At 47.0% G+C, this 25,984-nt stretch overlaps 2 protein-coding genes across 6 annotated transcripts in view; one reads left to right on the forward strand and one right to left on the reverse strand.

The window, feature by feature from the left end:
* Positions 1–1,600: 1,600 nt before the first annotated feature.
* Positions 1,601–6,083, reverse strand: GMFG (glia maturation factor gamma). The gene is made up of 7 exons (XM_057712648.1): positions 6,016–6,083; positions 5,539–5,635; positions 5,373–5,422; positions 4,866–4,915; positions 2,464–2,546; positions 1,911–1,984; positions 1,601–1,728 (listed from the first exon to the last, which is right to left on the reverse strand). The coding sequence occupies exons 1-7, from the start codon at positions 6,016–6,018 to the stop codon at positions 1,657–1,659; spliced, it is 429 nt and encodes a 142-aa protein (XP_057568631.1). The 5' UTR covers positions 6,019–6,083; the 3' UTR covers positions 1,601–1,656.
* A 6,030-nt stretch (positions 6,084–12,113) lies between these two features.
* Positions 12,114–25,984, forward strand: part of SAMD4B (sterile alpha motif domain containing 4B) — a 37,743-nt gene continuing 23,872 nt past the window's right edge. For 2 of the 5 annotated variants that reach the window (XM_057713228.1, XM_057713233.1), the window contains exons 1-4: positions 12,114–12,194; positions 16,951–17,136; positions 23,037–23,097; positions 25,501–25,900. In XM_057713228.1, coding sequence (XP_057569211.1) covers positions 25,705–25,900 — 196 coding nt within the window. In that variant the 5' untranslated portion in view covers positions 12,114–12,194; positions 16,951–17,136; positions 23,037–23,097; positions 25,501–25,704. Of the gene's footprint in view, positions 12,195–12,565; positions 15,908–16,950; positions 17,137–23,036; positions 23,098–25,500; positions 25,901–25,984 lie in introns of those variants that run through there. The other 3 variants (XM_057713231.1, XM_057713230.1, XM_057713232.1) reach the window with 3 other exon arrangements.

Here is a 25,984-nt window from a genome sequence, read left to right on the forward strand (position 1 = left end):
GAGTTCCCTGAATCCCTTGCCTAAGAGAGGGAGTGGCCACTAACCACAGGAGCGCTTTGGGTTAAAGTTCTAATTGTACACTAGTTGTGTGGCTTTGGGCAACTATTTTTGACTTATGTGCCTCAGTTTCTTCATTTGTAAATCGGAGATAATAATGGTCCCTTTTTCACAGGTTATTGTAGGAATAAAATTAGTTAATACCTGTAAAGTGCTTATAGAAGTACCTGGCACATAGGAAGCCCTCAGTCAAAGACTTAGCTATTATTATGCATTTGATCCTGTAAGTTCATGACCTTGGACAAGTCTTTTTGCCTCTCTGATCCCTGCAGACCAGGAGTTGCTTAACCTCTTCGTTGAATGACCCCTCCTATTCCCTCATCTCTAGCCACCAGGGACTGACGTTGTGCAGAGGGACGTGTAGAGACATCCCTAGCAGAGAAATGGGGTGGGGGTACCAGCGTGGGCGAAAGAGAGGAGAGGTGCTCAATCCAACCCTCCCCCGCAAAAAATTGAGGGCAGTGGGGATCTCTCTATGGCCCAGTGTAGCATGATTGTATCCTGAATCCCTCATGCAAAGGGCTTGTCCTGATCAGAGACAAGGCGGCAAGAGTGGGGTGATGAGGGCATGGGGTGTTAAGGCTGGGAGGGAAGGGTTGGAGCTGGGCTTGTGCACCCTCCCCCAGGAACGACAGGGCTGGGGGAGGGGCAGCCAGGGCCCAAGGTCACCCTGTCATTATTACCATGGAAACAGCCACCTCTCACCTGGGAACCTGGAAGGGGGTGGGGGGAGGGAGTTCCCAGGTCCCTGAATCTACGGACAGAGAGGGAAACAATCAGAGACCTGGAGGAGAGGCAGAGAGAGCCAGAATGATTGAACTCTGTGAAGAACTGCCCATCTCAGAATCCTCAGAGCCTGGTACACTGTGGGTGCGCAATAAATGTCCCTCCAAAACAGAACGCTTGAGAGGGTCAAATGCCCAGACATGACAGAAAGAGAGAAGAATCTCCAGACAGGCGCAGGCAGTATCCCTTTCCTACCTCCTCAACCTCATTACTCCTCAATGGTCCACTGAGAGCCCTGGATCCTCTTCATCTTTCCCAGATCTGGGCCCTCAGGCCTACCCAACCGCACAAATCACCCACCGCCAGCAACTCCCCAGCCCCTGAAGCTATTATATTTGACTTTTGTAACAACTTCAACAACTTTTCTGCTTTTAAAATCTTCCTGCCTGGGGGCTCACTGAGAAAATTAGCATAAGTTCAAGCTACTGCCTGCTAGCATGGGAAGGTGAGAAGTGGGGAGAAAGGCACACTGCCTCCTTTACTCTTAGGGACCCAGGTGTTCTTGTTCCCCTTGGGAGTGGCCCCTCCACAGATTCAGCTATTCCCCCCAATTCCTCTAGGAGACCAGGCCCCCTCATTTCTCCCTAGGAAACCCTACAGACCCCTAGCTTTCTTTCAGAGGAACAGGTACTTTTACTCCCAGGACTCAGCAGGCGTCCACTGGATCTGCCTGCCCTCTACTGGCCAAAGGCTGGTACTGCAGCACTGCCACCGAGTGCCCACAATGCGGAACAGAAACTGAGCCAGAACTGAAGGTCTCAGAGTTCTTCCATTTTAATTTCTTTAAGATCTCAGATGTTCACGTCCTAAGGGTCAACGAAAGAAAGACAACTTCTCTTGGAGCCAAGCCTCGGTGAGGTCATCAGTGGTGCGGATTTCAAACACCTGGGCAGAGAGAGGACTCAGTATTATAATCCACTCAGGAACTGAAAGAGTGAGGACTCTGGCCCCCTCCTCCTTCAGACCCAGGAACCCAGATCCCCAGCCCCCTCCTCCCTGAGACCAGGAGTCCTGGCCTCCAGCCCCCTCCTCCCTCACACTCAGGAGCCTCAGCCCCAGGCCCAGACCTTTGTGAGCTCTGCTGTCTGCACCAGCCTGTTTTTGCTCCCTGCATACATCATCTGTTGTTCAGGCTTGCAGCCTGTGCAGAAAATAGGAGAAGGAAGCATAACTGGGGGATGCCAGAGTGTTCTCTAAGGCCTAGTAATGTCCTGCCGGCCCTGGAGTTTTCCAAGAGTCCCAGGAACTGTTCTAAGGAGGTCCCTGGAGGCTATAGTCAGAGCCTTCAGGTTTGTTTGGAGCTTGAAGTTATTCTAGGGTGCCTGGAGATGGTTTAGGGGCCAGATAGGGGTTTCTAGATAAAAGGAAGAGGTGAGTTTGCTTATACGCCTCAGGACTAAGGAGGATGGGGGCTCTACGCCCCCACCTCCACCCCACTGCCCTCTCAGCACTCACACACCACACACACCACACTGTCACACAGGCCCCTACACACATGCACACAGTTACACACACAATCACCAGTCACACGCACGCACACACACTTGCACTCAGACAATTACACACCCCCTACACAGAATCTAAGACCTCCCTCTCAGGATGAGTAGAGCTGTATCTCACCCACGGGGCTGGAGAAGATGAAACACAAGGGGTAGGACACTCGGCCATCAGCGTGCACGTACTTGTAGCTGTAAACCACGAACCTACAGCAACAAAAGGGAATTCAAACTCAAGACTTGGCCTGGAGCCCAGACCCAGTGCCCATTACCTGAGCCCACAACCTTGAAATCTTGCCTGAGTTTCAGAACATAGGGTTAACAACTGAGACCCAGGGTACTACTGAAAAATAATAAGTGATTTAAAAAATAATAATAGTAAATGCTAAATAGAACTACCATATGATCTAGCAATTCCATTGCTAGGTATTCATCAAAGAAAGTGAAAATAATAATTTGGAGAGATATATATACCCCCATGTTTATTGCAGCATTATTTATAATAGCCAAGATATGGAAAAAACCTAAGTGTCCATTGATGGATGAATGGAAAGAAGATGTGGTGTACACACACACACACACACACACACACAATGGAATACTATTCAGCCATAAAAAAGAACAAAATCTTGCTGTTTGCAATATGGATGGATCTTGACGGCATTACACTAAGTGAAATAAGTCAGACAGAAAGATAAATGTCATGATCTCACTTATAGTGTAATTTAAAAAATAAAAACAAAGAAACAAACCACCAAGTTCATAAATACAGATTAGCGATTGCCAAAGGTGGGGGTGGGCGAAATGGGTGAAGGGAGTCAAAAAGTACAAACTTCCAGTTATTTTATTTCATTTCTAGTTATTTATTTTAAATAAGTCCTAGAGATGTGATGTACAGCAATGGTAAGTGTAGTTAACAATGCTGTATTGTACATTTGATAGTTGCTAAAAGAGTAAATATTAAAAGTCCTCATCATAAGAAAAAAAATTTTTTTAGAACTATGTATGGTGACAGATGTTAACTAGATTATCATGGTGAACATTTTGTAATACAGTGCATACAAATGTCAAATCATTATGTTGTACACCTGAAAGTAATATAATATGTCAAATGTATCTCTATATACAAAAATTTTTTTAAGAAAAAATGGCTTAGGGACTTCCCCGATGGTCCAGTGGTTAAGACCCCGATCTTCCACTGCAGGAGTCATGGAAGATCCCACATGCCAAGTGTCACAGCCAAAAAAAACAAAAAAAATAGTAAGTGCTTATTTGATTCACAGCAACCCTAGGATGTAGGTACTATTATTATCACCATACTACAGATGGGAAAATCGAGGCCCAGAGAGGTGAAGTCACTTGCCCAATGTTATGTGGATAGATTTGAACCCAGGAAGTTGGCTGATAGACTATAAGTGCTCAACCACTATGTTTTACTGTCCAGCGGTCTAGAATCAGGGACTTAGACTAGGGCCAGCTACATAATTTCCCAAGCCCAGACCAAAATGAAAATGCAGGGCCCCTTGTTATAAACACAGCAAAAGGCTGTTTTCCTTTCTTCTGCAGTCTCTCTCCAGACTGATCTTGGTCTTTTAAAGTTTCCTATTTAAAGTCACGCTGTCTCGGGCATGGGGACACTCACAGAGGGAGTGGAAATGCTCACAGGCATACCCTGGAACTTGTCATGCAGGTAATCAGGCCCCCTGAAGCTTGTCATGATTCTGTAATCAGGCGCCCTGCCTGGGGCAGAGGGCAGCAGGCATCACTGGGCGGCGTAGGGAGTGAGTACCGAGAACCCATCCAGGGCTGGAGGTCTGAGCTGAAGGAGGCTCCAAGCCCCCAGCACATGCTCCATTGTCCCATCAGATTTCACACAAAAAACAGATTCAAAGATCAAAGTATAAAGAATTTCAAGACAGCAGGCGGCCTTAGAGCATCAAGCCCTGCGTTCAAGGCTCCCTTCTGGGTACGGGGTCCTGTGTGACTGCACTTATCAGATGCCTGGGATGCTGGTCCTGGCTGAGGTCTAGAGTGTGGGATTGAGGCTCCGAGTCCTAGGGCACCCAAAATTCACCCCAGTTGAGATGAAAAATCTAAAGAGGCCAGTTTTCATAGAAGCGTCAAAAAGCTCCTCCATGCACAAAAAGCACCAGGCTCCTCTGGCTTCACACAGGATTCTCCCCAGTCATTAAAGGTCAAATAAATCCTTTGCTACTCAACGTGTTCCCAAGCATTGAAAAATAAGGAAATCTTAACATTTTTTAAAAACATGAAGCAAGTGCAATGTTGAGACCAAAACCTGACAAAGTTTGCACAAAAAAAGCAAAGTCTAACATCACATATGACTATTAGTGCAAAATTCTGCAATAAAATTTTTGTATACAAACCAAAAGTCCTAGGATAGGAACTCTTGACTTCAAAGACATAGATCCCGAGCCCATGAATAGGACTGGAACCCAAGCAGTCCCTCAGTCTTTATCCCCATCATCACCCCCCTCCCCATGCCCTGACCTTCCCCCAGGATACCTGGGCTGTCTCTCTGGCAACTCCATTTTTAGTTCCTCTGGAGAAATGTTCTGTGGGTGTAGGTGGGGGAGGAGAGAAAAAAAAAAGACTGCCATTAAACGAATACTTACTGTGTGCCAAGGCACTGGCCCAAGAAACAAACACGGATTAATTCACTGACTCCTCCCAAAACCCAGAGGGGTAGGTCCTATTATTATCCCCATTTTACAGGGGAGCAAACTGAAGCCCAGAGGTGTTAAGACACTTTTCTTCTAAACCCACTACTAGGATTAAATCATTGAATCCACAGATAATCCTAAGAGGTAGGGACTGTTATTGCCATTTCACAGATGAGGAAACAGAGACCCATACAGGTGAAGTCTCTCCCCTAGGACAACAGCTAAGCTGGGACTTGACCTCCAGGTCTCCCTGGCCTCAAATGCTAGGCTCTTGGCACCAGCCACAGTCCCTTGGGTCTCCCAGTCCCACCCTGCACTTCTTGGAGGTCCCATCCCTCCAGCGCCTCACCTGAAATTCTTCCTCCAGCACCACCATCTGCCGGTCTTTGTCCACCTTCACTGAGGAGGGAGGGCACCCAGGAATTAGACACCCCTCCCACCCATCAGTGGCACTAGCCCAGCCCACCACGCTTGTCCCTGCCCCCTGTCCTTCCAGGAGGGGAGATAACACTCACTTATTATGGCTGCATTGTCCGTCTCTTTTCGGAAGCGGAATTTCCTCAGCTTCTCCTTTAGCTCTGGGTCCACCTCACACACCACCAGGGAATCAGACTGCCAGAGAAGCCCGGTAAGAGCTGAGTCACCTGGCCTCAGCCCTGCCCTTCCCCAAATCTCAGTTTCTCCATCTACTAATGAAGAGGAGGGCCCAATAGCCCATCTATTGCCTTTGTGAACATTAGGAAAAGGCACCTCTTCCTCAGGGCAGATGCTGCCCCTTGCAAAGCAGAGGTTGGACTCAGGCCTCTAGGCAGGTGCCCTCGGGCAACGCCCAGGGTGGCCCAGGGATCTGCTTGCCTGGAACTAAACCCGGAACTGCAGTTTCTCTTCCCCAGCCTCGACCTCCTTTCCACAGCCTGCCCTTCACCCCAGCGTCCTCCCAGCCCCAGCCCCACTCCAGCCCCTAGCCCTTCCCATATGACCCTGGCTCCGACCATGACTTTTCTGTCCACAGGCCTCTTCTTTTCTGGGTTCCGTTGTCTTCTAGGGGTGGGGACCAGGGCTAAAGGGGGCGGGGTGTGGGGTAGAGGAAAGGTTTCATCCAACACCACATCCTGTTTATGCCCATTCTGGGACAACTGTCACAGATGGCTCCTCCCCCTCCTTCCTTCCCCTCATCTGCTGGGACCTCTCAGGCTTTGCTGTGTGGCCCTAGCTAAGTAACTTCACCCCTCTGATCCAAGACTGTTATAAGGATAAAATAGTTTCACATATCTCCCAGCATGGTGGACACACTCAATACATAGTAGATAATGATGAGCTCTTTTTTTGTCTTTTTTTATTTTTATTGGAGTATAGATTTACAATGTTGTGTTAGTTTCACGTGTACAGCAAAGTGAATCAGTTATACATATATATATATATATATATATATACACACACTCTTTTTTAGATTCTTTTCCCACATAGGCCATTACAGAGTATTGAGTAGAGTTCCCTGTGCTATGCAGGAGATCCTTATTAGTTATTTTTTAGTTATTTTAAAATTTTTTTGAAGATTTTTTTCATGTGGACCATTTTTAAAGTCTTTATTGAATTTGTTACAATATTGCTTCTGTTTCATGTTTTGGTTTTTTGGCCCCGAAGCATGTGGGATCCTAGCCTCCTAAGCAGGGATGGAACCTGCACCCCCTGCATTGGAAGGTGAAGTTTTAACCACTTGACTATCAGGGAAGTCCCTAGTTATCTATTTTATATATAGTAGTGTATATATGTCAATCTCAATCTCCCAATTTATCCCTACCCCTCTTCCCCCCCCAACCATTAGTTTGTTCTCTACATCTGTGACTCTATTTCTGTTTTGTAAATAGGTTCGTTTGTACCATTTTTTTAGAGTCCACCTATAAGCGATATCATATGATATTTGTCTTTCTCTGTCTGACTTACTTCACTCAGTATGATAATCTCTTGGTCCGTCCATGTTGACGCAAATGGCATTATTTTGTTCTTTTTTATGGCTGAGTAATATTCCGTTGCATATATGTACCACATCTTCTTTATCCTCTCCTCTGTCAATGGATATTTAGGTTGCTTCCATGTCTTGGCTATTGTAACAGTGCTGCAATGAACATTGGGGTGTATGTATCTTTTCAAATTATGGTTTTCTCTGGATCTATGCCCAGGACTGGGATTGCTGGATCATATGGTAGTCCTATATTTAGTTTTTTAAGGAAACTTCTATACTGTTCTCCATAATGGTTGTACAAATTTACATTCCCACCAACAGTGTGTAGGAGGGTTCCCTTTTCTCCACACCCTCTCCAGTATTTACTGTTTGTAGATTTTTTGATGATGGAATGATGAGCTCTTTAGCTCCTCCTCCAGGAAGGCTTCCTGGATTGGATTCCCCCCACTCCCTCCCCTGCCATCTTGAATATTTTAATTCCAGAGCTGAAAAGGGGAGCTTAAAGATGTTTGCTGGTCAACTGCCACCTATTAGGTTGATGGGGAAATGGCAGAGAGAGAGAGGAGACTCCACAGCTCCCAGGTAATGGTGAATTTTCTCCTTCAATTATTCAACCTCATGGGCCTTATAATGGGCCCTACAACAATGGTGTTCAATCCTATCAGACCAGTACCTCCTTTTTTATTAAGAGCTTTTTGTATTGCCCCCTCCCCGTCCCCATCCTGAAACGAAATTCCTAGGTAATGCAACCTATTTATACACATAAACCCACCCCAAAATCAATATACTGTCCTAGCTGTCATATAAAGGAGAAATAAAAGGGAAGTAATTTATGAGAAACCCCTGTGTATTTCTGTGAGAAAATATAAGCAAACAATAGAGAATTTTCACAGGACCCAGCCCTACAATGTGTGGCCTACTGTGCAGACTTCCCTCCACAGCAGTGGGCAGATCCCACCCTCTCTCATCTCCTCAAGGGCATTGCTGTAGCTACTCTCCTTCTCCCTGCATCATCAATGTCCTCATCTCCACTGGATCTTTCCCGTCAGCCTACATGCCACGTTATGTCTTCCATCTTAAAAACTAAAAACCTTATCTCCCTTCCAGCCACTGCCCATTCATTTCCTTCCCTTTTCAGCAAGACTTCTTGAAAGAATTGTGCACACTCGCTGCCTGCAATTTTTCCTCCCAAATTGCTCTTCAACTCTCTCCGAGCAGACTCACTCCTGTCTCTCTCCAATGACATACCCTTGTCAGAGAGCCACCAAGGACCTCTGTGTTGCTAGACCTAATGGTCAGTTCTCAGTCTTCATCTATCACAACCTGTTGGCTGCATCTGATACCATCCATCACTCCCCGTGCCCACAACACTTTCTTCCTTTGGCTTCTGGGACACCACCCTGGCTTGCTTTTCCTCTGGCTCTTCTGGCTGATCCTGCTCAGCCTAGTTTTTTAAAAAAATGTATTTTATTGAAGTAGAGTTGATTTACAATGTTGTGTTAATTTTCTACTGTATAGCAAAGTGATTCAGTTATATATACATATGCATTCTTTGTTTTTCTTTTTTTTTTTTCTTTCTTTTTTTTTTTTTGGCCACACCACGCAGCTTGCAGGATCTTAGTTCCCTGATCAGGGATTGAATCCACACCCTCAGCAATGAAAGCATGAAGTCGTAACCACTGGATGCCAGGGAATTCCCTCATATTCTTTTCCATTATGGTTGATCACAGGATATTGAATATAGTTCCCTGTGCTATACAGGAGGACTTTGCTATTTACCCATTCTATATATAGTAGCTTGCATCTGCTAATTCCAAACTCCCAATTCTTCCCTCCCCTCCAACCACAGGTCTGTTCTCTATGTCTTTGTGTCTGTTTCTGTTTTGTAGATAAGTTTGTGTCATATTTTAGATTCCACATATAAGCAATACAATATGGTGTTTGTCTTTCTCTTTCTGAGTTACTATTTCACTTAGTATGATAACCTCCAGGTCCATCCATTCATCTGTCGAAGGACATTTAGGTTATTTCCATGTCTTGGCTATTGTAAATAGTGCTGCAAGGAACATTGAAGTGCATATATTTTTTCAAATTATAGTTCTCTGGATCATAGGAGTGGGATCCGCCAGGAGTGGAATCGTACGATCATATGTCAGCCTCATTTTAACAGTCAGGTGTCCCAGGGCTCAGTCCTCAGTCCCCTTCTCTTTTCATCCACCTTCCCGTGTTCCTGATAGCATCAGTACCTTAGTTTTCAAAGGGGATACCCTAATTATTTCTCTAGCATGGGCTTCTCCCTGAACTCTCGGCTCTTATATCCAACTGCCAGTGTGACATCTCCACCTGGATGTCTTAGAGTCACCCTTAAGCCGTCTCTTTCCTCTGACAATGTACCTCAGAACTTGTCAGCTCTGAACCTCAAAATATAACCAGAACTGGTCCACTTCTCCTTCTCCACAGCCCATATGCTGGTCCTGCCACTTTCAACTTCTGCCTGAAATCTCACAGCAGCCTCCTCACTGTTCCCCTGCTCCTGCCCCCGTCCCCACACTCTACTCTTCATAGGATTGTCAGAGACATCCTAATAAAACCCAAGCCAGGAATTCCCTGGCGGTCCAGTGGTTAGGACTCTGTGCTTCCACTGCAGCAGGCACAGGTTGGATCCCTGGTCAGGGGAACTAAGATCCCGCATGCCACGAGGCATGGCAAAAAACAAAACAAAACAAAAACAAGCCAGATGACATACCTGCCCTCTCAAAACCCTCTCATGGCTCCTGTATTATCGTATTATTTGGGTGAAAGCAAAAGTCCTTGTAGTGGCCTTAAAAACTCTAAATCATCTGCCACCACCCCTCCTCCACTACCTCTTGGACCTTGTCTTTCAATACTCTCCTCTTTGCTCACTCCTCTCCAGCCACAAATAGCCTTTTTGGTTCTGTGAATGATCCTGCCACATGGCCTTTGCACTTGCTGGCTCCTCTTTCTGGAATCCTCCTTCCTTCATGGTTCACCCCTTCACTCTTTCAGATGTCTATTCAATTGTCACCTGATCAAAGATGCCTTTCCCCATCTAAAATAGTGCTGCCCCATCTCTCCACCCCCTTAGCTCACTTTGTTTTTCTCCATAGAACTTACTACCAAGTTACATTGTGAGTATTTATTGTTCGTTTCTGTCCCCCAGCTAGGAGGTCAGCTTGGAGAAGACAGGGATTTTTGCCTGCCTCCTTCATTGCTGAATTTTGAGCACTTTGAGTAGTACCTGGCACATATCAGGTACTCAAGAAATATTATCGAATGAATAAATGAACCAGCATCCTTGGAGCACAACCATGCTATATGGTGTGAAAGTTGTTGCTCAAAGGGAAGGGGTAATGCTTGGGGTTTGTAATATCGCCCCACTCTGTTTTAAAATGGCCTTTCCTAGCAGGTAGGGTTGGGGGGAAATGAATTGGGAGATTGGGATACCAAATAGTACACTCTAAAAATATGCAGTTTATTGTATGTTAACTGTATCTCAATAAAAGTTCTTCATAAAATAAAATAAAATGGCCTTTCCTCACAGCATCTGAGATGCCATGTTTTCCTGGTTTTCTTCCTCCTCTCTCAATCTTCATTGAAAGTGTCGATTCCTTTGCTCGAACCTTACGTGTCTCCACTTCTCAGGGTTCTGCCTGGTTCTTGTCTCCATTCAGCCTTCATACCCTCCGCAAGCTAGGTCACTAACTCGCACAGCTTCAACTACCATCTTTGATCATCCTCAAATCTTGGTTTCCAGCCCCAATTTCTCTCTTAAGCCCCCGACACAGGGGTTGTGGAGCCGCCTAAACCCTGATGCTGGGTGGCCCACACTGGTCTCAGCATCTTCCTAACCTGCTTCTCCTCTGGGTCTCCTTCTCATGGAAGCCCGCAATCTCTCCAATCTTCTAGCCAAAGGGCCTCGTCTTGGACTTCTCCCTCCCTACCCCTCTGTGGCCACCCAGTCCCAGGGCCTCCTGGGCATCCATCCCTCCCACCCACTCCTCCTCCCCTTCCCACAGTCCCACCCTGGTGCAAACGCCCCTCTCCTACCCCAGCTGCCTCCCTGGAGTCTTGGCTCCAGTTCTATTTCCTCCAATCCATTCTCCATATAGAAGCCAGAGACATCTTCCCAAACCCCCACTGACTCTTTGGCTTGAAGCCCTTCCATGGCTCCTCAGTGCCCTCCGGACAAGTCCAACTCTCTCAAGTGGCCAAACTTCTGGCCGTGGCTCATTTCCCATCACTCCTTGCCTTGAACTCTACCTTCCACTCCGACTGCCTTTCTTTGGGTTCCTCTAACAACCACGCCTCTGTCACCTGGGAGCCTTCTGAGTGAGCCCCCCCCCCCCCCCCGCCAGCTTAGTTCACGGCATCCAGGACAGCGTGTAGAATGAATACAACAGTCAGAGCAACAACTCCCATTTATTGACGGCCTGCTTTGCGCCCAGCACTTTATATGCATCGTCTCTTTCAATCCTATTCCCATTTGAGACAAGAAGCAACAGGCTCAGAGAGAATTGCGGTGGGAAAACTGAGACTCCAGGAGCCAGAGCGCCTACTTGCAACCCGGACGGCCAGGGCGTGGCCGGGCGCAAGCCTGGAGCTGGGTGGTGCAGGCGGGCGGACAGCCAGGCCTTGAACACCAGAATCAGGAATTGTGACTTAGCTCGCGGCCGCTGAGGTAGACGCGCGCGAGACTGCCCCCTGCGGGCCGGGAGGACCAATCCAGGGCTCCGCCGGGCCCGTTGCCCATGGCAACGCCGCGCGCGCCCCGCCCTTTCCCCCCGCCCACCGGCCGACTGCCCGTCAGCCGCGCAACCGACCAATGCCACTGAGCGGAGGGCGGGCCTCGTGGGCTTAGTTCAACCCCCGCGGCCCCCTTCTCCGCTGGGACCCCGCCTTTCTCCGTGCACACCTCCCGCCCTTCGGGCTGCCCTCGCCGCCCGTTGGCGGGCGCGCCGTTCGTCACCGCGGAGTCAGCTAATGCCGGCGCGCGGCGGTCCTCTCGGGGCGTGGCCGGGGCGGTGACGCACGGCGCGGTGACGCAGCGCTACGGCGGCGGCGGCGGCGGTCGGTGCGGGAGGAGGGAGGGGAGCTCGCGGGCCGGAGAGGGGGCGACGGCGGTGGTGGCCTGAGGAGGCCCGGGCGGCGGCGGCGGCGGCGGCGGCGGCGGCGACGGAGGCCGAGGCGGTGAGTGGCGGGCAGCGCCGGGCGGCGGCGGGGCGGCGGCAGCTCGGGGCGCGCGGGGCTCACCTCAGGGCGCCCCAGGCCGCGCGGGCGGCCCCGCCCCCTCAGGGACCCCGGGCCACGGCGGGCGCGGAGCGCGGGCCTCTGGGGTCCCGACCCTCGAGGGAATCCCCCACACCCGTCCCCCGAGTCGCCCTCACAGGCCGCTTCTCCGAAACCCTCGCCCCTCGGGGTGGCCGGGGGGCCCGGGCAGCGGCCCATCTCGTGATCCCCCAGGTCCACCTCAGACACCTCCGTGGAGGGCACGCCCACAGACCCCCCGAATCCGCCCCGAGCCCTCCGTCCCCTCCCGCGGTGCGAAAGGCTTCCCCGGAGACCACCGCTGATATTTCCACGTCTGCTCCACACCCCGTCCTACGCCTCAGAAATCTTCCTCAGAGAACCCCCCCTCTGGCCCCAGATCCCCCATCCTCCTCCTGCGTCCAGAAATATTCCCCCGGGGCCACTCCTCATATTCCAACGATATGTGTCAGATATCTTCTCCAGGAGCCTCCCTCGTAAGCCTTAAAAATCTCCTTTAGATCAGAGATTCCCCGAAATACCCTCCAGACCCCGTACATTCCAGAAATCTCCCCCAGCGACGTACTTCACACATCCCAACAATCTCCCCTAGACTTCCTTCTCACGTATCCCAAGAATTTTCCCTCCCACCTACCCCCATTCCAGAAATTGCCTTGGAGATTTTCCACTTATAGCCCCCAGTCTCAGAGCCCCTCCCCCTGGAATCCTCCAGAATGCCCCTGATGTCCCCTGCAGATCTTCCTCAGAGATTCTCTGAAATGGCCTCAGATTCTCAGAACTCACCTGGAGCCCCCACCCAACCCCCAATCCATCTCCCATATATGCTCCCCCTTCACACGTCCTGAAAGTCATCCCTTTGGACCCTTCCACAGGTCCCAAAAATCTCTCCCAAAGACCTTCTCGTGTTCCTCAAATCTCACCACCCTTTTGAAATGCCCTAGAGATCACCCTTACATACCCCAGAAATCTTCCCCTGAGACCCTCCTCGCTTATCCCAAAAATCTCTTCCAGAGATTCCCTGAAATCTGTGGAGAACTGTTCTACCACATTCCACAAGCCTCTTGCAGAACCTCTTTTATGTATCCCAAAGCTTTCATGGTAACCCACACAAAATGCTCCAAAAATTGCTTCCTTGGGATTGCAAAAGGTTTCCTCATAGTTTCTCTGTGATATTTTTTAGAATTCCCCCTTAGAATCCCCCTTTCAAAATCCCACCTTCTAGACCTACTTTCAAATGAACTTTTCTCCTCACAACCCCTGTAAACCCTAAGACCCTCTCTTGTGAAGACCCGTCTGAGATGCAGTTTTTCAAGACTTCCTCATGTCTTCACAGAGACCCCAGCAACTCTCTCGAGCCCTCTGAGATATACCCTTGAAATCCCTCCCAGAGACCCTTCCAACACCCCTTGAATCACCACTTAGAGACCTCCTACCTAAGAGACTTTTCCTAGGTAATTCCCTCCCTGAACTCACCCTCACAGCTTCCCTCAAATCCTCTAGAACCCTCTGCAGAAGACCCTCATCACCACCCAGTCTCCCCTCAAAATAACTCTGAGCTCCTTTTCTTAGAAAGTCCCAGAATTCTTTCTGAAAAACTCTCTATTCTGACATTCCCACATTCCCCCAGAAGACCCACCTTCCCCATATTGCCTGTTGAGAACTTTATTCAGAGATCTCTCTCGAGAGTTGTTCCTAAAAAGACCTGTCATCCAGCTCCAGTAAATCTAAGATCTCTCACAGAAGACCACACCTCCACAGACGCCCTTTAGAACATTTTCTCCAAAGTTGCTGTGCATCAACAGCCCCAGCACTTTATGAGAGACTTCCTTAGAACACTCTCTCAGATTCCCCCTCGGACATCCCTAAGAGTCCTTACTCAGAGCCCTATCAGATACACTCCTTTTAGAACCCCCATTTACATCCTCATCTCCACCATTCTCTTTCCTCTGAAATCAACTTAGAGATCCTTCTCAGATCTGAGCCTCCTTCCCTCATTATCCCACCATAGACCCTCAGCGTCCTATGGACTCCCCCTCTCAAGAGCCTCTATGTCCCCTTGTATTAAACAGATCCTCAAGAGATACCCTCACCTCTTGAAATCCTCAGCCCTCAGATCTTTCTTTCAGACCATTTTTCTTAGGTTCTATCTTCATAGACCCCTCCTCCCTTTATATCTTCCTTCAGAGAGATAGAGAGACCCTTAACACCCTCCTTAGACTCTTCTTTTGTTTTAAAAGGTCTTTATTTATTTATTTTTGGCCATGCTGTGAGGCTTATGGGATTTTAGTTCCCCCACCAGTAATTGAACCCAGGCCTTTGGCAGTGAGAGCACAGAGTCCTAACCACTGGTATTCCCACCCTCCCTAGACTCTTCTTGAGGACTCCCTCAGTTTTCCTCTCAGAAGCCTTCTCCTTCCTCTTTTCACTTTGAGGGCCTTCTCACAAAAGAATCCCTCCCCCTGTAGTAGTGGTTCTCAGAGTGTTGTCCCTGGACCAGCAGCATCAGCATCACCTGAGAGCTTGTTAGAAATGCAAATTCTTAGGTCCCTACTGAGACCTACTGAATCAGAAAATCTGGGAGTAGGGCCCAGCTGTCTGATTTTAGGAACCTTCTTGGTGATTCTGATGCATGCTCAAATTTGAGAACCACTGCCCTCTAAGAGGAATTCCCTTTCTCCACAAAAAGCTCCTCGAAAGATGTCTTAGGGTATGCCTCTGTGCCCTACTTCCCACCCCCCTTTTCTTGAGAGTCCCCGTTGTGTAGTACCCACCCTCCAGAAGATTCCTTACCCTCCTTGAAAGGTGTCTGGCTTCTCCACAAGGTTACCCCACCATCTGAGCGATTACTTCAGATTCTGCCTTTGAGTGGTTCCCTTTCAGATCCTCCTCAGCATTGTCTCTTTTTGGCTTCTCCTCCACCCCTCCGTACTATCCCCTGTCCTTCGGTGCTTCTGCTTCAGGTTGCTCCCTCCTTGAACACAGGTCCATCTCTTCTCCTTATCTATTCCTCATCTATCCTTCTTCACATAGGCACCCTCCCCTTAAGGCACTTCCCAGTCTTTTCATTCTCTGTGTCTTACTGCCCAGAGCCTTCCATTGCACTTCTTAGAGTGCCGCTCATCTTCTCCCTTGTAGTTTTTTATGTACTTGTCCACTCACCCTCACTGGACTGGGACTTTGGAAAGTACCGGGATGTAACTTATTCTTCTCTGAATCCCACAAGGTGGGATCTTCCCTCTGTGAGTTATTGGGAGTCATTGGTTAATGGGCAGCTTCCTGCATTTGGTCAGAGATCTCAAAGTTCCTTAGATCTCATTCCCTATTCAGGTTCAACACACCTTCCCCACCCCCTCCTCTCCTCTTACCTCCTTTATTCTCTCTACCCTGCTCCTTTTGCCTCTCCTCCTAAGAGAGGTTGTCTACCCCACCTTCTCTCATCCGGAACTTTTCTTTGTGCTGTCTCCTGATTTTGAGGTACCCCATGTCTTATTCCTGGGGATCTGCCTCACCCCATCCTAGTTGGCTTCTCACCACCCCCTTCAGCCTTTATAGGTGTGGGGCCTCCTCGGGACTTTCAGCTTTCTCCAAGGATTTTTGTTTCTCTCTAAGTTTGAGAAGAATAAACACATCACAAGGTAAATACTGGGGCCTGCCTTCAGGGAACTCACAGTAGAGAGGTTGGGCAGGTACACAGGGCAGAATGTGAAAATTTGGCAGTGAGGGAAGGTACCCTGTATCTGGAAAGACCTCATAGAAGAGGTGGTATTTGGTCTGGGTGCTGTTCCACAAGAGGTGGGACAAGGATGAGTGGCCTTCCGGGCAGAGGAAGCAGCTTATGCAGTGGGTCAAAGACAAGAAAGACTTCATCTCTAACCCATGGCATCTCTTCTCCTCACCTAAAGGACAGAGGTGACAGAAAACAGGTCTCTTCCATCTGCATTGTATTTGCCAGTTGCACTTTAGTGACCCACAGAGTAATAATGCTAATGACCACTGTTTATTGAGTAATTATTATGTGCCAGTCACTGTTTAAGTGCTTCACATGTATTGTCTCATCTCATATTCACAGGAACTCTATGAGGTAGGTAAACTATGATTATCCTCATTTTACAGAGGATGAAATTGAGGACAGGTGACACAAATAGAAGGTCTCTGGGCTCTGTCCGTCCCAGGATGATAATGTCTGGAGTCAGAAAGTTGGATTTTCTGTTCAGATAGGGTTGCGTGCAGTGGGGCATTGTAGTGTAGTAATTAACTATGCAGAATCTGGGGCCAGACAGGATTTGCATCCCACATCATTGTTTGCTTTTTTTGTGACCTAGGACAAGTTATTTAACTTCTCTGGTGCTTAGTTTCCAGAGTTAAAAAATGAAGGAAATAATGATATCTTACTTCATAATTATTATAAGGATTAAATAAGTTAATATATATAAATTACTTAGAACAATGCCCTGTATATAAGTGCTCAGTTTTAGCCAGAGAAAAGAAAAAAAGCCTGTATCAGCCAAGACTTTAAAGATATGTGACAGTACCTTAGCTCAAACTGATTTAATTTAAAAAAGAATTAATTGGCTCATGTTACTGAAAAGTCCAGAACTAGGATGGCTCCAGACCTGCCTGCATTCAGAAGTTCAAACAATCTTCCCAGTAATCTCTCCCCATTTCTCCACTGACTTAGCTTCATCCTCAACTGGTTTCTGCTTTGTGACAACAAAGATGGCCCTCAGCAACCCCAGGCATACACCCTACGTCCTTAGCAGCCTCAGTGGAAAGAGAACTCTCTCCTGAAAGCCCCAGTTTGAAAACAGTTTCTTCTCTGAATAAGTGTGAAATGGTGACGGAAGATCCTTTGAGACACATTTAGGTGAGCAGTGCCCTTAGAGACTCTCTTGCTTGCTAAACCTGATAGGACTGTCATTCCACCCATGATCTTTCTGAGTATTGATGGTAGTCCCCCTCTTCACTGTTCCCCAGCCCCAGTCATTCTCTTCACTATGGTCATTTGGATCCAGAGAGAGTTTATGGCTGGTCTGATCCCACCAGACTTTCCTTAAGGATCTCACTGGGAGAAACAAGAGTGAAGTGACTCGCCTGGTTTGGTTGTAGCCTTGGGGTAGTGGAATCCAGGAGTACTGGTGTTCAGTTCCCTACCTCAGCTTTGGGTTTCCAGGGCTCAGAAGTTTAGAAGAGGGTTAAGTAGATTAATGTGAGTAAAGTTTTGTTTTAGGGTAAGTTTGTTGAATAGAGTCTGGTTGAGGGCAGGTAACAGAACAGCAGTATATAGAGTATGCACATCTCAAATGTCTCCAGCAATTAAACAGTTTATGACGGCACTTTTCTAGGTACTGGAGATATAGCAGTGAATGAAACAGTCAAGGTCTTAGAGCTCTTGGATCCTATATTCTGATGGAGAGAAGATATATAAACAAACAAAAGAAATCAGATAGTGATATGTGCTATGAAGGAATTAAAACACTGAAGGGGCGGGGGGGTTGGCCACTGGGTGGTCAGAATTGGCCTCTTTGAGGAGGTGACAATTGAGTCTGATAACCTGAAAGATGGGAAGGCACCAATTGTGGGAAAATCTAATAGTTGGGCATTCTAATCTAAGCATTGTTACACGTGGAGAAAGGACTGCTGCAAGGTGGGGAAATTTTTCACACATTCTTACTGAGAGTCTGTTATGTACCAGGTGTTAGTCTAAGAATTGAAAATGTAGCAGTGAATAATGTAGCCATAGTCTTCCTTTCCCTCATGGATCTTATAGTCTAGGTGTTTCCGAAAGAGCTGCAACCTTTGAAAAAACACTTTTTGACGACGATATCAGACCAAAGACTCCTTCCTACTGGGGAGATGAGGAAGACTGGGGCATACATGAACCCAGATCTCATTGATGAGAGGGAACCTGCCATGTGATGATCTGGAGCAGAACATTTCAGGTAGAGGGGTCAGTCAGTGCAAAACCCCTGAGATGTGTTCAAGGAACAGCAAACAGATCAGTGTGGCTGAAGCGTAAGTGAGGCAGAAGGGGCAGAGGCTTGGGGTGGTTATCAGAGGCCAGATCATGTGGGGCCTTCTGGGCAATGGTAAGGAGTTTACATTTTCACTTAAGAGAATTGGGAAGCTATTAGAGGATTTGTAAAGCAAGACAGTGACATGATTTTTGTTTTTTTGTTTCTTTGCTTGTAAAGAAAGTTCACTGGTTTCTGCAAGGAAAACAGGGGCGAGAATGGAAGTAGGAGACAATACATTTGTCCAGATGAGAAAGGATGTTAACTTGAATATGGTGATGGTCGTAAAAATGGAGATATACAGATACATGTTCCATATTGAGAAAACAGGAGTTGATGGTGGGATTAGAGAAAGAGGAATCCAGGATAATGATACTAGCTAACAACTGTGTGAGTGTATTTAAGCCTCACAGCTCTGTGAAAGTAGGTACTGTTATTAAACCCATTTTACAAATGAGAAAACAGGCACAGCAATGTAAAATCACTGGCCCCAAGTTATGCAGGTTTCCCAGAGCTCCCCAGGCTGTGTTATCTTCCAGGAGGCCCTACCTGGCTTCTCCCCTCCTCTCCTTCCCTTTTCAGGACCATTCATACAAAAGCCTTATTTTTTGTTAAGGCAATAATATACATATTTTATATACATATTTCAGGAGTTTCTGAAAATAATGGTTGGTTTTCACAAGAGAGAAGTTGGGCTCCCTTGGCTTCTGACATTCTCCTGTTCTTCTCAAGTTGGGATAGTGAATTAACCTTAGGTAACTAGCCTATTACCTTATTCATGAAATGAACAATTTCCTACAAGGCCTATGTAGATGCTCTAGAAGGGCAAGGGATAGGTGGGAAGGCTAATAGGACACACACACACACATACCCTTATTTGTCCAGAGATGTTGTTAAAAGGTGTATGCTTTAGTCCAGTTTTCTAGGCAGGGGAAGGGAACTTACAGGATGCTGTAGCATTTTATTTGCAGGAACAAGCAAGAGCTCTAAAGCCAGACTGCTTGGCCTTGAAAATCTCAGTTTAGCTGTGTGCAGTCTTGGATGAGTGACTTAACCTTCTCTGTGCCTCAGTGTCTTCATCTGTAAAATGAGGATAATATATACATATGTATATATTTATATTTGTAGTTTTTGAGATCAGATGAGCTCATCTGTGGAAAGCTGTTAGCATAAGCCCTGGCACATGATACAGTAAATGATGTGTGAAGACCTGAAGCATCATGCTAGGTATTTTTATATACATTGTTTCATTTCATTCTTACAACAAGCTTCACTGAGGAAGAAACTGAGTTACCTGCCAAAGGTCAACACAGCAAGTTAGTATCAGTAGGAGAGCTCTGGTTCAGCCAGGTCTGACGGACTCCACAGTGCTGCTTCTGAATGAGGAGAGCTGACCTCTAGAGGTGCCTCTTGCGTGTGGGCTGCTTTTCACTGTTTGGGGCTAAGGAAAGAGCCCAGTGGACAGTTTTTCCTGGAACCAATATCCAATTTTTGACTCCATTTCCCACCCTTCAGGGTTGGAAGATGCTTCTTAAGAAGGTTCCTTGGTCTCTTAGAGACCAAATATGACAACCATATTGTTGGACTATCTGAGAGACTTTACCATAGGGGATCCCCTCTAGTGTCTTTTCTCAAAGGCAGGGAGTCATTTTTGGTCACATAAGGATAAAGATACCAGAGCAGTGGTGAATTCTCTTGCATAAGAGCAGTCAAGTCTTAAATTTGAAACTTTAAGTGGTAGAAACCCAACTCAAACTGGCCTCGGCCCAAAAGGCATCTATTGGTCCCTGTAACTGGAGAATCTGGGATGGGGAGGTGGGGTGGTAGGCTTCAGGCTAACTGGAGACAGGTCTTCAAGTGATGTGAACAGGTTTCTCTTTTTCTCCCCTCTTTGACTCTGCTTTCATCTGTATTAGCTGAGGTTGGCCCTCTCTGTGAGGTAGCAGAAGTGCCAGCCAGGAATATCAGGAGATGTTGTATAATCTGAGCAACCCTAAGCAAGAACTTATTTTCCCCAATATTTCCAGCAAAAGTTGAGGGAGGACTTTCCTTGGCCAGGCTTACTCCATGTCTACTCCTGGATCCAAGAAAGACAGTTAATTCTCCAAAGGGAATTTAGGGGCCTGGTACCAGAAGATGGGCTTGGATGTTGAGCAGACAAATCCACCAAAATCCATCATAGTAATTTGCTGTCACAGTAAGATGCCTTCAGATAGTCAGGGCTAATGCCTCTTCCCTGGCCAATTTCACCAAGCCAGGTCTTCCTTTCTTACTGTTGCCAAGTACCCAGGAGAGGAGGTAGCTGAGGGCCTCTGGTCCTTTGATGGAAGAAAGCCATCCAGTCCTCCTCTCCAGTCACTATCCAGACCAAACACCCAGCATCCTTCTCCTGTCCAAAATATAGGAACACTTCCTTTAGGGATGATTTTTATTTATGTATTTATTTTTATTGAAGTATAGTTGATTTACAATGTTGTGTTAGTTTCTGGTGTACAGCAAAGCGAATCAGTCGTGTATGTGTGTTTTCTTTTTCATATACTTTTCCATTAAGATTTCTTACAAGATATTGAATATAGTTCCCTGTGCTATACAGTAGGAGCTTGTTGTTTTATTTATTTTATATATAGTAGTTTGTGTCTGCTAATCCCAAACTCCTACTTTGGTCCTCCCCTAATAGTATATTCTTTTTTTTCTTTTTTTAAATTTATTTATGGGCTGTGTTGGGTCTTCATTGCTGTACACGGGCTTTCTCTAGTTTCAGTGAGCGGGGGCTACTTTTTGTTGTGGTGCATGGGCTTCTCATTGTGGTGCTTCTCTTGTGGAGCATGGGCTCTAGGCACGTGGGCTCAGTAGTTGTGGCTCGAGGGCTCTAGAGCACAGGCTTAGTAGTTGTGGCGCACAGGCTTAGTTGCTCCACTGCATGTGGGATCTTCCTGGCTCAGGGCTCGAACCCGTGTCCCCCCCGCATTGGCAGGTGGATTCTTAACCACTGCGCGACCAGGGAAGTCCTAATAGTATGTTCTTAAAAGTGACTGTTTGTTACCTAAAGCCCCAGTGTTTCCTGAGGACTGTCCAAGCTATCCTTTGGCACTAGATCCTCTCTACCAACCATGTTTCCTGAGCAGTGGGGTAGCTTGAAGATGTGGGACCTTCTCTAGGCCCTTGGAAGGGATAGTTATTGGACTTTTGGTCTTATCCTAGTTTGTGTCTATCTGGCCTGAGGATTGCAGGCCACAGGCTTTGTTCTTTATAGTGGTTCATTGTTGCTGTTTTAATATGAATTAGTTTCCAGCATTTAAAAATATAATTTTATTTAAAAATCCAAATTTCTGGCTCCTCTTTAAAAAAAAAAAAAAAATCTAAGATCCAACAATACTGGACCCAAATTCCTACATGTTAGCAGTTGATTAGAGCTAAATAGTAACTTCTCCCTTTAGACAGGGTGTGTGCTTTCCAGCTCACCATAGTCCTCACCAGCCTGCTCCATTCAAAACCTGGCCTTGTAAGCATCATGTTTGAGATCCTGCTGTGTCTCAAAGCTTTGCTCCTAGCATTTGACTTGGGGGAAGAAACTGGATTAATGTTCAGTCAACAGTTTATTTGGGGGGCACAGTGCTGTTGCTTGGGAAAAATAACAACCCAGTAAAAGTGTTTATAGGAAAGAGTGTGCACAGCTTTGGTCTGTTTGTGGATTTGGTCATCTTTTTGCTGTAAATGCTGTTGGCATAGCAAACCTCCCATCACAGATGTTCCCTCTGAAATAGTAACATGTCCTTCTATCTTATGAGTTGCCACCCGGTGAAGGAATCCCTCCCACTCCCAAGGGATGTTCATCCAGCCTCTGCTTGACCACTTCCAGCAGCCAGGGAGCTTATTACCTCCTCACATGGCAGCCAGTTCCAGTCTTGGACAGATACATTATTTTAAAATTCTTCCTTATGTTGAAGCAGCTGCTGTCTCCTTAGGCCTGAAAGCCACAAAATGCTGGAGCTGGGAAGGGAAAGTGATTTTTTCAGACACATGAACTACCACTCATCCATCCTGTATCCAGGGCAGACATTGATAATCAATCACAGTACTCTTTCTCACTGAGCCAGAAAGTAGAATGCAGCCTTAATTTTTTTTTAGAACTTTTATTGAGATACAGTTGACATACAATAAACTGCATATATTTAAAGTGTACAATTTGATATTTTTTTCTTATTAGTAATGTATATATGGCAATCGCAATCTCCCAATTCATCCCGCCCCAACCCCCCCCCCACTTTCCCCACTAGCCTTAATTTTTTTAAATTAAATTTATCTTTAAAAATTAGAGAAGTAATGTGTTCGCTTGCAACTAGTGAAATAGTACAAAGTTACATAAAGAGAATGCTAATAGTTCATCCTTTTCTCCAAGGTAACCAATGTGAACAGCATAGGATGTATCATTCTACACATTTCTCTGTATACATGCATACATACATAGATATTCACATATAAGATATATAAGGGGTTTTGTCTATGGCTCTTTTTTTTTTCCATTTTACAAAAATGGCATCGTTGTACATAATACTGTGTACGTATGGATATCCCTGCAGGTTGGCAGTTAAAGATCAAACACTATATACATAGATATAAATATATTGTTTGTGTGCTGCTATGAGAATCAAGTATATTTTTAATTACTGCATAATATCCCCTTGTATGAGGTATGCTTTGATTTATTAATCATTTCCCATTGATGGATATTCCTATTGCTTCATTTCTTCAGGATCCTTCTCACTACAGTGTTCCAGGCAGCCACTACCGATCGATTGGAGTTAGCCTGTGAGGTAAAACCCATTTGTCATGTCTGATCCAGTCTAGCTCCTTATCTCACATTCTAGAGAAGGGAAGCAGACTAGCTCAAAGATTAAAGTGACACAGCAGCTGGGACAAGACTAGAACTGAATTTTCTTGACTTTCAACATTTCCCATATCTCATGTCCTCTCACTTAGAGCCACCTACCCTGGTTCTCCTCTAGAGTAAATAAACAAATCTAATTCTTCTTCTGGGTGCTACCCCTTCAGGTGTTTGAAGTCAGTTATGCCATTCCTCCTGAGTCTTCTCTTCCCCAGGGGAGATTTCCCCAGTGCCTTTGAATTTTTCTCTTAGGCAAGGTTTCCAAATCCCTTTACCATCCTTTAGACCATTCTTTCTATCATCCTCTCCCCAAGGGCTGTAGAAGTCCCAGTTGGGGCTTCCATGCTCACCTGCATTTATTCATTCAATAAGTATATATTGAGTACCTTCTAAGTGCTAGTCACTGTTCTGGGCACTGGGCAACTATATAGCTTGCATTTGTTGGGAAGAGAGAAACAACAAACATAAGATGATATCTGAGGGTGCCAAATTATATAGAATAAATGAAACAGCATTAATATAATAGAGTGACAGAGAGGAAACTCCTTAGGTAAGATCTCTCTGAAGAAGTGACACTGAGCTGAGATCTGAGTGACAAGTAGAAGCCAGCCATATGTTGGTCTGGGGGAAGCCATGAATAGGTGCAAATGATCAAGAACTTGGTAACACAGTGAGGCTGGAGAGGCCACCAGAGTGTTGCAGGGAGCCCTGTAGGCATTTTATTTAAATGTAATGGGAAGTCATTGGAGGATTTTAAGCCAGGGAGGCAACATTTGATTTGTCTTTTTTTTTTTAAACTTTTTTTTTTTTAACTTTTTTTTTTTGTGCACGGGCTTAGTTGCTCCACGGCACGTGGGATCCTCCTGGATCAGGGATCGAACCCATGTCCTCTGCATTGGCAGTCGGATTCCCAACCACTGCACCACCCAGGAAGCCCCTGATTTGTCTTTTAAAAAGATTTCTGGAAGGCTTGTTTAACTGGGAGCAAGATTTCACTTCCCCCCACACTTTGTCTTGTTTCTTGTATCCAAAGGGATTGACAGCCAGGCCAGTTTGCTCTTTTCAGGTTCCCCACTGAGGATCTGTTGAGGTGAGTCACAGCCATTGTCAGGTGCACCTCACAGCCCTCCACAGCAGGAGCATGGGCATTCAGGGAGATGGCAGTAGCTCCCTAAGACCTAGCCCAGCAGGTTCAATGGGTCTTTGTATGAAGTTCTCAGTCCTCTTGGCAGCCAGAGGGGGATGGAGCCAAATGTGGTTTGGGGATGGAGCCAAGAGCACTGGTTACAAGAGAGGCAGAGAGGAAATGTGGAGACCTGGAGCAGGAGACACTTAGAAAAAGGCTTAAGAGTAGTGTCCAGAAACCAGTCAACTGAAGAATAGGCCTGTTGTCTGCCCAGTTGACACAGCTCCTGTGTAGTTCCTGCCTACCAAAGGAAGTTGGACACTTCCTTGCTTGGGAGTTTTTAACATTTATTGTGTCCCCTTCTCAGGTTGGTATCCTCTTGGCTCTTAGGAGTCTGGCTGACAAGCTGCCATCTCTGGGAGCCAAAGGGGCATACTAGCCCAGAGGACTTGGGTCAGGAGTAGCCTTCAAAGGAATGAGGAAGAGGGCTGGGAGAGATTCACTTCAGAGCAGGGATAGATGGGATCTTAGAGATCAGAATGGAAGAGCTGGGTTGGAACAAATGAGATCCACTCCCAGCGTGTTGGAATCTTTGAAAAGGGCCTCTGCGCCTACCCTTAGACTCCCGGTTACTGATCAATTAGCTATCCACATACCTGAGACCCACCCATATCCTAGCTTTGTGGATCTTAGCTTGAAATAGTACAAAGAGTCCACAGGGTCCTTTTAGCAGGCGAGTAGTCACTCTGCCCAGCCCTCTGGAGGAGGTGACCAGAGCCTAACAAGGTAAGGGCATGTGCTCAGCTTCACATGTCTGCTTAGTCATGTCACCTGGGGCCTGGTCTCCATTAATTCAGATCTTTTGCCGTAGTGTGCAGTGTCTCCTGTTTCCCATCTAGAAAATCTTGCCAACTTACTGTTTGCTTTAAATCCACTTCCTTTGGCCCTGTGACAGCCAGACCTGAGGGGCAGCATCTTCTTCTTTGTCTGGGTCTCTGAGTCCCAATCAAGCCTTTTGTCTGGATCTGGAGATTGGAGGGAGAGTTGGTTCAGTATCTGGCGTTGGCTTCATCTTTCTCCCAGGAGCCCAGTAGAGTAGGTACCCTGAAAGAGGAAGGCATGAGGCCTCCTTACCCCCTCAACCCACACTCACTAGGCCAGTTCCATCCCCTTCATTCTATCTGACCCCCTTGCTTCCTTTTCCAGGGGCCTGGAGAGGCGTGGCTGGACCAAGACCTCCCCCGATGTGAGCAGGTGTCTTCCCCGCACCACCCATTGCCACCACGCCAGGGAACGTCCTCAAGCCCTGGCCCTCAGGGGAGAGGTAACAGGAGCCCGGAGCCGAGACCATGTGACGGCGCTGGCCCTCGCCACCGCCGTCCCCCCCACCCTGGCCCCAGGCCCGGCACCATGATGTTCCGAGACCAGGTGGGCATCCTCGCTGGCTGGTTCAAGGGCTGGAATGAGTGTGAACAAACAGTGGCCCTCCTGTCACTTCTGAAGCGGGTCACCCGTACCCAGGCCCGCTTCCTGCAGCTCTGCCTGGAGCACTCACTGGCGGACTGCAATGACATTCACCTGCTGGAGTCAGAGGCCAACAGTGCTGGTGAGTCTCCACCCCCAGAGATGGGGAGCACAGCAGGAGGGAGACCTGGAACAGGAACAGATGTCAGGTGGCTGAGGAGGCCTG

The sequence above is a fragment of the Hippopotamus amphibius genome, chromosome 16 (assembly GCF_030028045.1).
Source record: "Hippopotamus amphibius kiboko isolate mHipAmp2 chromosome 16, mHipAmp2.hap2, whole genome shotgun sequence".
NCBI lineage: Eukaryota > Metazoa > Chordata > Mammalia > Artiodactyla > Hippopotamidae > Hippopotamus > Hippopotamus amphibius.

Bases quoted from the DNA above. Each gene is read 5' to 3' on its own strand.
- GMFG (XM_057712648.1), bottom strand. The intron at 5,423-5,538 runs GTGAGTGTTATC...CTCCCTCCTCAG, and splicing joins GGACAATGCAGCCATAATAA to TGAAGGTGGACAAAGACCGG. The intron at 2,547-4,865 runs GTATCCTGGGGG...TTGTTGCTGTAG, and splicing joins TTGCCAGAGAGACAGCCCAG to GTTCGTGGTTTACAGCTACA.